The sequence below is a fragment of the Acanthaster planci genome, linkage group LG10 (genome assembly GCF_054643075.1).
Source record: "Acanthaster planci isolate LZ-2023a linkage group LG10, COTS_SCS, whole genome shotgun sequence".
Classification (NCBI taxonomy): domain Eukaryota; kingdom Metazoa; phylum Echinodermata; class Asteroidea; order Valvatida; family Acanthasteridae; genus Acanthaster; species Acanthaster planci.
The window spans coordinates 1,292,053-1,306,169 of NC_141786.1; the positions used below are offsets into that span (position 1 = coordinate 1,292,053).

Consider the following 14,117-nt stretch of genomic DNA (forward strand, 5'->3'; position numbering starts at 1 on the left):
GTCTTTTTCTATCCCGTCAGAGCTAACGCCTAGACCAGTAGTTTCTATCGCATCTGCCCCTGATGGCCCGGCCATTTCGGTTGCGTCTCCCCCTATTGTTCACTCGGTTATGTCCGTTACCACTTCGTCGGGTGTAGGGGGTGGCGATGTCACGCCCCTAACAAGTGTTTGCGATGATCTTGGGTCTGGGGTTTCTAAACACCTTCGGGACAAAATTTGGAATGGGGAATTTGTAGATTTTGCGCTTCTCTTGCGGCCCACTAGCAGTGTCAATAGTACCAGTGACTGCGTGTTTACTATTGGGTCGCGCGATTCCCCAGCATGGCAAATTCGTTCCCACAATCCACCCCCTCGGATCACCTCAATTGAACAGTGGACCTCGGCTTTTTTAATTTTTGCATCAATCTATTTGATGCGGCACCCTACTCAGGCAAGGCAGCTGCTAAAATATGCCGACACCGTCCGTTCGGCTGCTTTTCGGCGAGTAGGCTATGGGTGGCGCGACTATGATATTCAATTCAGGTTGCGCCAAGCTCGCATGCCGTCTCGGTCGTGGGCCAGCACTGACGCTGAACTATGGCTAACGTTGGTCGGTGCGCCCGTCCAACAAGCCATTTTTCGTCCCTATTCGAACCAGGGCAACCACCAACGGGCAATCGGTCACACCAATATTGGGGCAAGCCGCACCGCCCAGCGTGAGCACGCTACCGGAATCTGTTTCGATTTCAACCGCGGCCACTGCTTCAGACCCGCCTGTCGTTTTGCCCACAAATGCGCAACCTGTTTGTCCATCGGCCATTCCGCCTCCTCTTGCCGTGGCGGCCCTCGCTCGGTGCGGGGAACACTCACTCCAACCACACCTCCCAACGCCGGTAAGAATAAATAAACTGCGCCCCTTTTTGGCATCATATGGTGACAGGCATGCCGCTCAGGTGCTGTTGGAGGGTTTTACGTCTGGTTTCTGTATAGGGTATACGGGTCCTCGGGTTAGCACTTCTGCCCGTAATTTGATCTCTGCTCGACAAAATAGAGAGGTAGTGAAATGCAAACTTGACCGTGAGTTACGTTTGGGTAGGATTGCTGGCCCGTTCCCCAGTCCCCCATTTCCCAATTTTCGTTGTTCTCCGATAGGTTTAGTGCCGAAACAAACTCCTGGTGAGTTCCGTTTCATTCATAACCTTTCGTCTCCTTTGGGTGATTCAGTTAATGATCATATTGACCCAGCCAAGGCTGCGGTGTCTTATACGACTTTTGATGATGCTGTTGAATTGGTTTCTAGTTTGGGCCCCAGAGCCCTTCTGGCCAAGTCAGATATAAAATCAGCTTTTCGTTTACTCCCTGTTCATCCCGATGATTATGATTTACTCGGTTTTTCGTTCGACGGTTCATTTTATTACGACAAGTGCATGCCCATGGGTTGCTCCATTTCTTGTGCCACGTTCGAACGATTTAGCACCTTTCTCGAATATTGCACTCGCAAGCTGGCAGCTACTCCACATATTCTCCACTATTTGGATGATTTTTCTCTTTGTGGGCGAAGGGCAATCCAACGAGTGCGCACATGCGCTTACTTCTTTCACAGTAGTTTGCCGGGACTTTGGTGTTCCTTTGGCCAGTGACAAAACAGTGGGGCCAGTGACATGCTTAGACTTCCTGGGCTTAACGATTGATACAGTTGCCCAACAGATTCGGGTTCCTACGGCCAAGGTCCTTGCAATTCTGGCGAAGTTGGATTGCACTTTGTCCAAGCGTAAAGTCACCCTACGACATCTTCAATCATTGCTGGGTAGCTTAAATTTCGTTTGTAAGGCCATACGGCCGGGTCGGGCCTTCTTGCGTCGTCTCTTCCATCTCACAAGCGGCATTCAGAAACCACATCATCGTATCCGTATTTCATCTGGTGCGCGGGTCGACATGCTGGCTTGGCGGGAATTTTTGTTCCATTTTAATGGTTCGGTTATTTTGCCTCAGGAGGTATGGTATTCTAGTGGCAACTTGCACTTGTATACGGACGCATCCCAGCAGTTCGGTTTCGGAGCTTTCTTTAATGGGCGTTGGACGCAAGGCATGTGGCCACTGAAATGGCACTCCTTGAATTTATCCATTACTTTTCTCGAACTTTTCCCGATCACCCTCGCGTTGCGCTTATGGGGCCCGGCCTTGCAAAACCGGCGTGTCATATTTTGGTGTGATAATGGGGCAGTGGTGGCGATTATTAATAGCCAAACATCAAAGTGTCCCAGAATTATGAAATTGGTTCGTATGTTTGTAGTGCTTTGTTTGAGGTTAAATATCCACTTTAAGGCACGCCATGTACCTGGTCTCGATAATGGCATCGCTGATGCTCTATCTCGTTTTCAGATGGATCGTTTTCGGCGGCTGGCGCCCGAGGCCGCCCCCGTTATGACACCCTTGCCTGCAGACCTTTGGAACAACTTAATTTAGAGGTTCACAGTCTTTGGATGGACTCAGTTGCCCCGCGTACCCATTCAGTTTACCAATGTGCTTGGCAATTTTTCTGTTGGTTTATTTCCCGCCATGGTTTTCTTAATACATCTTCTAGTCCCACATTGTATTTGTTCAATAATAAATTACTCATTTTTACATTGTAGTTTTTCACAATTAAACACTCTGTCAGAAAAAGTTACATCTGTGATACTTTGATGATATTGAGTCAAGTTTCATACCACAAAACGCAGCTCTATTCTACAAAAGCCCGAGAATTTTAATCCGAGACCACAAAGAAGCCTTAGTTATTGGATCAATAGTTTTTAAAGATGTTCTCGTACGTTCACTCTCATGCCTTGTGTACCATTTAGTTCAGATTTAGCGCATGCGCACTTGATCAATCTGCTGCGGACTGTCGAAGCAGACGACGCCGAAGGTAGGCCGACATTTTTGTTTACGGAAAAAGACAGTAACTTTTTTCAGAAAATAAAGTTCATGGAGATAATCCAAAATGGATTTGACAACATTGAACCACCGCATAAGTTATCAAGATTGTACAAAATTGGAAATAAATTCCGAAATATGATATTTTTGGGGAAAATAGACCAAGACCAGATTTGAAAGAAAATGTGTCATTCATACAGGTATTTCAATTCTGTTTTGAAATCATTTTTCCAGTTCAAAAAGGAAAATAAAATACCGTATGTATAAAGGCCCACTAAAAGCACCAGTGGCATTTTGTAAATTGACAATTTATCACAAGAATAATTCATCAGTAGGCCTTCATTTTTCCGAAAAAGAATAGCGTCCTCCGTCATGCCCGCAACGCTCGATCTATATGAACTTAAATTGCTTGAAAAGAATATGAATCAACCATATCGACAGCCATAGGGTTTTTAAGAAAAATCTGTCTCGAACTTCAGAAGGCAAATTCAACACACTGGTTTGGTATTAAACGCATGTACTGTGTTTAAACCCTGCAAAAATATATGAACCCCCTGTAACACACTACACCTTTCGAATTTGCTTCCCTAGTTTTCAAAGCACAGCTTGGTAGGATTTAAATAAAGAAGAAAGGGGAATTCAATGAATATCAGGTTTATCAAACTGCAGTATGGTGAATGCAGATAAACTGATGAAGTCCATATTATGAAATCATTTATGTCTACACACTTCATGCGGACACAACCTTTGGAAATATGAAAATGAAATATTAATTTGAACAACTCTGGTAGTAATCAAATGCTGGTCATTAGTCATGTTACATGGTTTAATATTTTGTGAGTGTAAATTGTAATGGTAGATGCTGTTGAATATTTTGTAACTATTTAATTCTGATTTTTAAAAATTTTTGTTTTAATTGGTTATTTTTATGTTAATTGTTAAGTCCATTGTAATTCAGTTTTTTAACTGCGAAAATGGATTTTAATAAACCAATATGAAATGAAACGAAACGAAATGTACTGTACAACCATGGACCATCACTGGTTTCAACTCGGTGTCGAGAATATACTCTATTTTACCTTGCCACATAGAGAAGACAAATGCTCTACTATCACACCAACTGCTTTATTTATTATCTCTTTTGCATAGGGGGCTTTAGCCTCTTCTCAAGAGGTTATTTGTTATTTTTATGATGTTTTTGTTTGTTTCTGAAAAATCATCCCATTCCCCTGAAATGTAACCTGGAGCATTAGCGTTACGAGTTATGAATTATTTCAGGGCAATTCAGGTCTGAACTCCCTCAATTACAAACCTCCGTCCAAGTCTGCCTCTCCCGGCGACAAATCTTGAGTGAAGCACTGCAGAGGTGTGTTTGTAGCTTTGTTTTACAATTTCCCTCCCTATTTCAGTGCATTTTTAGTCATTTTGAAATTTGGGAAGTCCACAAAGCCTCAAAGCATGATCAGTGATCCATCATTGGTTTACGGACACCAAAACTCGCCTAATGGTGGCACGAACCGGCATAATGTAAAAGGATCTATCGAGCTATACGAACTAACTTGATACACGCTGAACATGTGTGCATAGATTTGTTTCTTAATGTAGTCATGGTTATCAGTAAAACATTATTGTAATTATTATATCTTGACAGCTGATGGCTCCAAAATAACGACTTTTCAGTCTACACCCTCAGAATTTGCATTTTTACTTCAATTAGTATGTTCTTTGTTTCTTGTTTGTGGATTAGATCACTGGGTAGCGTCACTTCCGGATGGAAGCTGTTTTTGCGCAACACAGAAAAAGGATTCGATATGGACAAACCTGTTTGGACCAAAATCTGATTGGCAAGGAACATTGCAACGATTGCCCCTTGGGCCGTTCTACAGGCAACAAATCGTTGCTATTGCGAGCTACGGAAAGGACAGATTTACCATTAGCTTCAGCGGTAAGCAAATGATCATGCTACTGGATTTCTCTGAAGGTCGCAGGATTTGGGGCCAGTCTGTTACTATAAATCCCGACTTTTTGGCTTCATGGAGAGACCAAGAACTTCTTATTGGCTCAAGGAGTCCACCGATTGTCCAAAGTTTGGAAATCAGCGAGGCAACTTGCATTAATTTCTCCATCAGTCCTACAGTAGAAGCAGCTAAAGAGAAAGATATTAAGTGCGTTGGCCTTTGTAGTGATGGCAGTGATTACATAATCGTAGTTTTGTCAGTGAAGTCTGCCCCTGAGGAGGTTCATGTACATCAGTACATCCAAGATGGCACCTTCATAGGGTGTTCAGTGCTTGGAAATGTTCGGGATGTTATAGACGCAGCTATTACAGGGAACAAGGTGCTTGTACTGGCAAGTCCTGATAAGTTGATGCTCTTTCAGATGAGCTGGTAAAATCGACATTGATTAAATAAAGACAAAGGTCAAGAACCCCTTCTCATTATCGGATTAGTCTGTAAGGCCGAGTTTTGTCTTGGGTTCCATAAACATTCAGAAGACTTCAGTGCTTTAATTGAAAGACAAATACCCTAAACGTGGACTGAACACGATGGTCATGAATTTCTTGCGGCAGATAATGAGGGTGTGTTGAGTAGAATCTTCATTATCGGAACTCAAGTATAATAAGAAAAAGTAGTTTGAAAATGGAGCTGGAGACATAGCTGGGGATTTTATTTTTAAAATCACCCGTTATTTATCAAGTTTATCGATGAAACTGACATGCATTAGGCTGAGTTTTGAAGTCTTGCAACAAGTTATACCAAGCGTGTATGGTATTACTGGCTAGCGAGGACATCCACTATCTACGACAGACAGCTGAATCAGACAAGGCCTAAACACAGTCAGGTCAAAGAATTTTGTACAGCATTTTCTGATCCTTCTGCTAGGTTGTTCCTAACGTGTACTCACACCAGTGATCTGCTGTTTTTGTTTTACTTAGAAATTGTTTTTAAAAAGCATTTTGATCCTCAGTCACTTAACAAAACGGTGGAAGGAAATGACTAAATTGTATACTGTCATCAAACCCTCAACAAAGCAGTTTAGCTGTTGGCTTATAAGACTTGTAAACGGATACCTTATACTTAATTTTGTTCACCCGTGTATTTCAAATAGTCTTTTAGCCGGAATTCAGGAAATGATTTATGAAACTGTTAAACAAACATCGATTGCCTTGAAATGGGAAAATACGGGAAAATATTAAGCAGAATAGATGTATATTCAAAGCGAACCAGTTTTTAAATGTGGATAAATCTTGTTAGTTCGGGGGGGGGGGTTAGTGCTACTTTTGTAAGCCTACGAGCTCCGATCCATGTGTTTGAATTCCTATTAAAAATCAACCTTGATTTTGTATTGATATGAATTAGCTAAAAAAGACCAAACCATTATGTAGGAATTAGGGCTGGGATTTTGGGTATAAATTTGGTAACATATCTACAACATTATTTCATTATTTTGAATTTGCTTACACTTAGAGCATGATGTTATTAGATATATACATGTATATTGGTATCTTTGGCCTTTGTCTTCATTTGTTGCAAATATGGTTTTGAGAATTGAGTGCATTTCTAAGGTAGATATAGTAAATCCCATGATAGCAGCAAATATTCTAATTACCTTAATTTACAATAACTTCCGAAAATGTATAACGCAATCCGATGGAATTTTCTTATCAATTAGATTAGAATTTGAAAACAACCTTAAATCCACCGTTCATCATGTTTCAATACAGTTATAATCAGTTGTTATCAAGACTTTGCTACGCGATTTTGTTTTCATTTGGTTGGAATGGTGAGAAAGGAACCAAAATGCACTTAAAGATGTACACAAAAAACGGAGATACAGAACAAAATCAGTTGTTGGCCGAATTCTCTGGAGTTCGCGACCTGGGAGACGAAATTGGACTGCGTAAACTTCATGACATTTGGGGTCTCGTTTTGCTGTTAAAATGGATCATTGTGCTTATGTAAAAGTTTTTGCATTATCATACTTTGAAATTGATAGCTTAATATGGAAACAATTATTATTGTAGTTTGTGTTCTGTCGTCTTACTTTTTCTTTCATATATATTATCCATTGTGTCTCAATAACTTACATGTAGTGATTACAAAGTGTTACGGCCATGTAAATTGCAATTTCATGCTTTTAAATAATGACGTCATTTACGATAATGATTCTGCCATTGTTCTTTTCACTCGTCATAGTTTGTACGCTCATTGTCGTCTTACTTTTTCTCTCGTGTACGTAGTCCTTCATAATTGTAACCATGCATATTTTAAACATTCGTGGAGTTTTCCACACACCCTGTCTCGTTTAAATAATGACGTCTTTGACAATAGTTTAGCGCAAGAGAAGAATTTTTTGTTTCCTTTTTTTTAACCAAGGTGACTTTTTATTTTTCCAGTTATTTCGCCATTTGCAAATAGGACTTACATGTACATGTTATTTGAACTTTAAAATCACACTGCACAAATCATGTTTAACCAATATTGACATTAAAATGTGTCATTTTCGACTAGTAGTCTTATTAGGAAGTGTGCAACAGTACTGCATTAAGGAGATTTTCACATTGTTTGCTTTCAACGAAGTCCTAGTGCATCTTGGCATACCTATCAATCTAGTTGAGATCTAGGTTTATTGTGTTTCATCATTGCTCCGTCTATCTGCGTACGTAAACAATGGATTGTGCCTGGTTGTCAGTTCGATGAGGAGCAGCGTTGGATGCTAGCTGTACAGGCCGTGTACACGTACTTCTATGATAATGTTTAAAGTAGGAAAACTAGTTAATATCTGTAGAAGATTAGTTGTGTGCCTTCATAAAAAAGAACAACAAAGTGCACGTAGTTCGTTGTTCATAGTAGGTTTAACTGACAAATAATCAATTCTGATTAAATTCTGGAAAAGACTTTGCTTTGTTCTGTCTGAACATTAGCATAGTATTTACACTGGGTCATATGTTCCTTTTGTGTTAATAACCATCGACTATCAATGCGTGTGGTACACGTACGATTAAACCTGTCAAGTGTTCAAATTAAAGTCTTTAAAAGTTCTTCCAATAATAAAGGTAATGAATATGATCTGTTTGAATTTTTGAAGAAAATGTTTTAGTTGATAAGAGGCACAGTAATGGAGACTGAACTGATTGCAGTTGGGTCAGGATTTCAGCCGTGATTCTGAGGTGCACCAAATGAAGCGACATTAAGAGTAGACATCCGAGAAAAACGACAAAGGGTTTCAAATTTCAAACTAACTGTTGCTGCTTGCAAAATTTATGCTTCACATCTGTCATGTCTGTGGCTTCTACGTAAAAATAAAAGCATATGTAAATTTCTAACTGCAGGAAGGAATGCTAGTCACAAATCCGTAGACAGCGAAACTTAACTTTGTTGGCAAAGTAGGCTTGTAAGTGAACTTTTAAAAGAAGCTGTATACATGTATAGTCAATGTACCTTCTTGTAGTGTAGACAACTTGATTTGAATGATCAGAATAAACAAAAGAGATACTAAGATTCCCCCACTGATCAGTTACTGAAAAAGAAACAATCGCCACAAATACGCAAAAAATAAAAAAAAAAAAACTGTGAGTATACACATTGGATATTCAAGAATTATGTTAATGCAATAGTGAAACAGTGTCTGTTGTACATGTACAATGTATTAGTTACAAGATTTTAATTCAAGAAATGGAAGGGCAATATTTTCTATTTCAGTGCTCGGTTGAACCATTCTGACTTGGTTAAAATTCTATACAGTAGATAATTCTATCCCTTTGGTGAGAAATGAATAATTTTTCGATATTTCTCTGTGCAAATCATTTGAAAAGTGAAAAGTAAGCTAGAATGTTCATATGGAGAGGAAGTTTTTTTTCTCCCATGATTTTGCCTAGACAAACAAAACATGTACAGCTGTTTATGACTTGAAATTTCACCAACAATTTCAAAAACAAAATACCACTTGGCTACTGTGTAATTTCCGCTGAAAATACTTGCATTCTTTGATTTGCTGATGAAGTCATAAAACTGACCAATCAAACCTTCCAGTAGTTTATATGCACGTAATACTTTATGAGTTTGCTTATTTAAAGTTTCTTTTAACGAGACTGCAGGATTCGTCTTTCGACCAAGCTTTTTTCCATATCTTGATAATGTTCAGTCTGTTTTTAAATATTAAACTACCGTAAATAACAGTGGAAACTACCAAACTGTCGACCTCGGAAACACTAAACTGGGAAACCCCGCTTGTGAAAAGCAATTGTTATAAACACCAAACTCACTGAAAAGTTGACAATTCAAATGTGACATGATTTCTCTTAAATCTGTAATTCTACCTATATCTTGTATATTGTATCATGTACCCTCATTATATCATTCTAAACTCGACATTAGCATGTTTGTATGTCTTAAAATCAATATTAATAAAATATGTTCATGGACACTTGAAATTTAATGACAAATATCTACCTTTGCATTTGTAACACCTAAAAGGTGTATTTTCACAAGGGTTTTCTGTGTTGAAACTTTCCACAGTCACAATACGTATACATGTATGACATGTCACTAAAAAATGAGCAGAAAGTCGGAAGTTTCAAAAATTGATAAGTTGGTATTTTTAAATGCAGCAGAAGAGAGCTTTGTACACCTATAGGAACACTTAGGGTAAAAGTATAAGGTGACAGTGTGACATTTGTCTAGCAGCTCTGTGTCTGTTTCAACATTTCTGACCACGCAAAAAATAATGCTATCATCAGAATTGCTGAGGAAATGACAATTTGAAATATCTGATCCTGCTAAAAAAAATTGAATTGACAGGTTTCTCTGTCCAAATATTACAAAATCCAAATATTGACCTCCACTTCAATACAGTGTATTTGATTTTAAACCCTCATAATAGGAAACGGCTGAAAGCAACTTTACGCTCAGTTTGTCGTGACAGGTCGCATATGCTTGGCAAGAGTATAAGACCATAAGAGAATAAAAATCTTCATCGTGCAATGGATGGAAACAGCCTGCACATCAGGCAACCAATCTAAATGATCCCACTAGCCTGGCTCTGCTTAGATGATGAAGGGGTAATTCATCAGAGGGGATCATAGGGGAAATCATTACATTGGTTCAGGGAGTCTTGGAGAAGTCTTTGGCCACTTGGTTTGTAGAAACTTCTTCAGACTTCTTTGTGGATGGCTCAGTCTGATCTCTTGATGCATTGGTTGATTCCTGAGTTACCACTGGGGTCATGAGAGAAGAGGTCAAAGTTGAAGAGGTCAGGATGACAGGAGCAGTGCATTTCTGTTTGCTAATGGCAGCTGGGATGGCAGAGACCCGCTTGGAGCCAATGGGGACCTGAAGAATCACACCCTTCCCCGGTGTCAGACTGGCTGGAATACCTGTAGACAGCAAGGGGTTTGTGATCAAGGGGATTGCGCCTTGGTGCAGGGATCCCACCACTGACACTGATTTTACCCCTTGGCCCATAGTTGCACCCTGAGGTCCTGATGAAGCCATGAACAGGGACATAGGTATGGAGGGGATTTCAGAGTGGGTTTGTTGACTGGTTGCAATGTTGCTTCTGTCAAGGTGAGGTTTGTCCTGAAGTGTCTGCTGTGAGGCTAGGGATGTCAGTGTACGGATCGCAGAGGCCTGAGTGACTGTCAGAGTGGCTGTCTTACTGGAATTGGTTGAAGAAGGCTTGGCGGTGGCTGCAACTTGGGGTTGGAAGATAAGCCCTGAGGCTGACGGCTGATGGACACCAGCTGCAACACTGCCCACGATCATTGGAGAGGCGAGGAGGGGTGGCTTCTGAGGAGGGACCAAAGTAGCCGATGTGACAGCCTGGAGGGTGAGGACCTTGTCAATGGCAGGTGCTTCAGCTTTTGGCTGGGACTTCTTCCTGGAGACAGGGGATTGGATGGAGCTCTGGGATGCTGCTGCTTTTGAGACGGAAGCACGCGGAGGAGATTTAGCCTTTGATGAGGACTTCCTTCCAACTCTTGATGTAGAGACTCCTTCCAGTGGCATTCCTAGTCCTGCCAGGAGACCTCCCACAGTTGGCAGTTTCGTCTTTCCACCGTGTCCCCGTGAAGTACCCCCACCTGTTGCTGCTTTTTTCTCCTCTGTGGCCCCCTTAAGGGTGAGCGTTACATTCACGGGGAGAGTCCCCGGCTTGGAATGGAAGGCCAGAGCTGCAGGGATGGTGCTCGAGGGTTGGGTCTTGGATTTATCGGAGACAGTATTAGCGCCTGTAAGTGTCAGAGTTATTGGTTGGTTGGTTGACGGTACCAAGCCTGGTTTGGTAGAGGAGACCATATCACCTGTTCTACCTGGGATTTCAGTGGATTGGTGCTGCGCTTGGTCCGGATGGGACAGGAGTTGACCCACCATGAGTGGGGGTACAGGTACTGCTGACATCTGCGTGGCGGTGGTGATGGTTCTCACAGCCTGACTGCTCTTTGGCACGGAGGTACTAAGCTGCTGGCTGGTCAGCTGAGCAACAAATCCCCGCGGTGCCAGAAGCTGTGCTTTGATCAGGGAGTTCCCACTCTGGTAAGGTCCGGCCTCGCTGCTGGCTGCAGAAGTAGGCACCAGAACGCTGGGCATGGCGGCGTGGGTGAGAAGCGCTTGAACCTGTGGGGAGAGCGCCTGGCTTCCAGAGATCGCCGCCGGTGATGACAGGTGCCTCTGTAGCACCTGTGGTTGGGCGGTGGCACCCACCTTACTTCCCCTCTTGCCTGTTTTGCCAGCCAGGATGCCAGCAATGGGGCTCTGAGTGGTGCTGGAGGCAGGACTCTTGGCAAAGCTGTGAGGACTGATAGAAGAACTCCCAGGGGAACGGGATGGACTGGGTGTTTCCAGACCCATGCCAACACTGATGATACTGTCATTACTGGTATCGCTCAGAACAGAGGGAGGGCGAACAGCTTGATGGAACAGCTGCATGTCCTTGATGACAGTCTTCTAGGATAATTTAACAAACAATAAAAACAGTTTCACTTCAGTGCAGCCCTCAAAAAAAAAAAATTAATTTGTCCTAAACATTAGACCACACTTCACTAGCTATGCCCTACAACCGACCCTTCAGTCATCCCAAAAGAACCAACTTAAACAACTTTAGAATTTGGAACCAAAATGGCTGTCCATTATATGTGCACATGTGCAGTACAATATACAGTTCTTATGCTCATTGTGCACTGACCCACAATCTGCCATTTTGGTTTCAATAATTCAGGCACTCGTATCCCAATTCTCTCCATAAACAGCTCTAGCCACGTCCTTTGGTCAGGCCTTTATCAATCCTAACCCAAGGCAATTCTAAGAAGACCCAAAACCTCCTGCACATTATTGTTTCTACTCAAAACATTAATCAGAATGCCGATCACCACAGCTTCAGAGCTTGAGAGTAATTCTCAGTGGAAATGTACTTAACAAATAAATTTGCTAAGGGCTTGGAATGGGCCCCTTGTTACCTTGGCCAGTTTAGAACTCTCCCAGTATTTGGCTGGCGCACATTTGGTACAAGGCCTTTTCAAACTTGGTCTCATCGGTCACAGCCCTTCTGCCACATTTTCTACACTAGTAGAAGTCATGACCTTGGGTAATGTTTTTTTGCCAAAAGTACACGTGCTTGCCCCTTAAGCCTGAAACCCACCAAAGTTGGAGACCACAAATTACTTACTGCTTTATGCATCAGTTTAGGCTGCTTCTGTATGGATCGCTTGGCCTTAACAGAGACGGCTTGCTCCAAGTGAAGACGTTCTGTGAATTATCAACAATAGAAAATTTCCTCCCTGATTACACAATCCAACTTTTTTTTAGAGAGTTGTTAGTAATATGAACCACTCTAATTGCTGAAGTGAAATATTTTGCACGGCTTGTCACATCCTGCGGAGTTTAGTTCATAAGATTTGTCACCTGCAAGTAAATGTTTCAAGAACAATTTGCTTTGAACAATTTAAAATTACTCAGAAAATCATTTTGAAAGTGATCAAACGTACCAAATACATACCCACTGAAAACAGCGTACAAATCAGACAGACATTGCATCACCTGGTGATGGTTAGGAACCGGTTGGCCTTGTGTGTCTCACTGGCAAATCAAATGACCGCCAGAACAAATTTTTTTTTCAGTTTTATAGATAACTCTGATTAGATGCCATAACTGCAATGGCACCACACGCACATTCTTCAGCTTGACGCATGCCTGGTTTCAGTAAACTGCAATACCCTATTGGTAGACGAGTCATATACATGTAGCAGGTGGACCACCTGTCCACAAGCGCTAGGCCACCGCAGTAATGGCTTCTAGCCCTGGTTATCTTTTTATCCTTCTCTTTCAAAAATATCCCTAAAATTACAGTCAAACTCAAGACGAAGGTTTTAATGTACAAGTTGCTGCCTGCCCCGTGCAAAACAGGCCCACAATGAGTCACGTTTTTAACTTTGCAAACAAAGTTATCCATGGAATCATAAAATATTTATGAGGTCATGCAGGAATAAAGATATTCATTGGTTAACGCCCATCAGGAATTTGGGAGGATTCTAGTGGCACAGCAGCTCAGGGAGATACCGCTTGTTAACTTTGTGGTCCCTAAAATGTCACATATGGTATATGCTCGAGAAGCAAGAACATGAATTGTAAACAAAGTGCACTTCTTTTTAAATGGAAAGTGGTTTCATTACAGCAAACCATTTAATGATGCAACTATCTGTAATTATGCAATATTTTATCCGTAATACAAATCTTTTACAAGCAAATCAACAGGCATATGACTGTTCATCTGCTGTGTGCAACTATCATGCTATTATGCTATATAAAAAACAAAATGATTAATTGTAATTAGTTTTAAGGAATCAATAGTAAGCTTGAAGTCAAGAATTTCTTCTTGGCATTAGAATGTCTTTTCTATACTTTAACCCTCCTTTGGTTTTACAGCAAATATACACAAGTGCCCACAGTCACTCTCTTGCATGCGTTTTCTATACAGAACACAAACATGCACAGGTTCAGTGTGTACACAGTAGGTTGCCAGCACAAAATGACCCAGGGTCTTTTGTGCAGTCCTCTTCACTGCATTTGGTTTACTGCACAATTATGAACATGAAACAGTAAAGCACAGTTGTTGGGCAGCACAAAAGTGCAATCTGATATTCCTGTGAGGGACAGTTGGTGCAGTGCACAACACAACACAGCTGTGCTTCTTTGAGGTATTTACCGAGTGACCCAAAAGAGTGACTTCAGCAT

At 41.3% G+C, this 14,117-nt stretch overlaps 3 protein-coding genes across 11 annotated transcripts in view; 2 read left to right on the top strand and 1 right to left on the bottom strand.

The window, feature by feature from the left end:
- Positions 1-8,393, top strand: part of LOC110983485 (uncharacterized) — a 20,451-nt gene extending 12,058 nt beyond the window's left edge. For 5 of the 6 annotated variants that reach the window (XM_087142890.1, XM_087142888.1, XM_087142887.1 and 2 more), the window contains one exon: positions 4,640-8,393. In XM_087142890.1, coding sequence (XP_086999016.1) covers positions 4,640-5,283 — 644 coding nt within the window. In that variant the 3' untranslated portion in view covers positions 5,284-8,393. Of the gene's footprint in view, positions 1-2,361; positions 3,789-4,639 lie in introns of those variants that run through there. The other variant, XM_087142891.1, reaches the window with a different exon arrangement.
- On the top strand, positions 7-2,321 carry LOC147797556 (uncharacterized). The gene has a single exon (XM_087142892.1). The coding sequence runs from the start codon at positions 110-112 to the stop codon at positions 884-886; it is 777 nt and encodes a 258-aa protein (XP_086999018.1). The 5' UTR covers positions 7-109; the 3' UTR covers positions 887-2,321.
- nfrkb (nuclear factor related to kappaB binding protein) overlaps positions 8,124-14,117 on the bottom strand; it is a 24,980-nt gene continuing 18,986 nt past the window's right edge. For all 4 annotated transcript variants that reach the window (XM_022242770.2, XM_022242767.2, XM_087142882.1 and 1 more), the window contains exons 18-19: positions 12,553-12,632; positions 8,124-11,834 (exon numbers count right to left, since the gene is read on the bottom strand). In XM_022242770.2, coding sequence (XP_022098462.2) covers positions 9,996-11,834; positions 12,553-12,632 — 1,919 coding nt within the window. In that variant the 3' untranslated portion in view covers positions 8,124-9,995. The remainder of the gene's footprint in view (positions 11,835-12,552; positions 12,633-14,117) is intronic.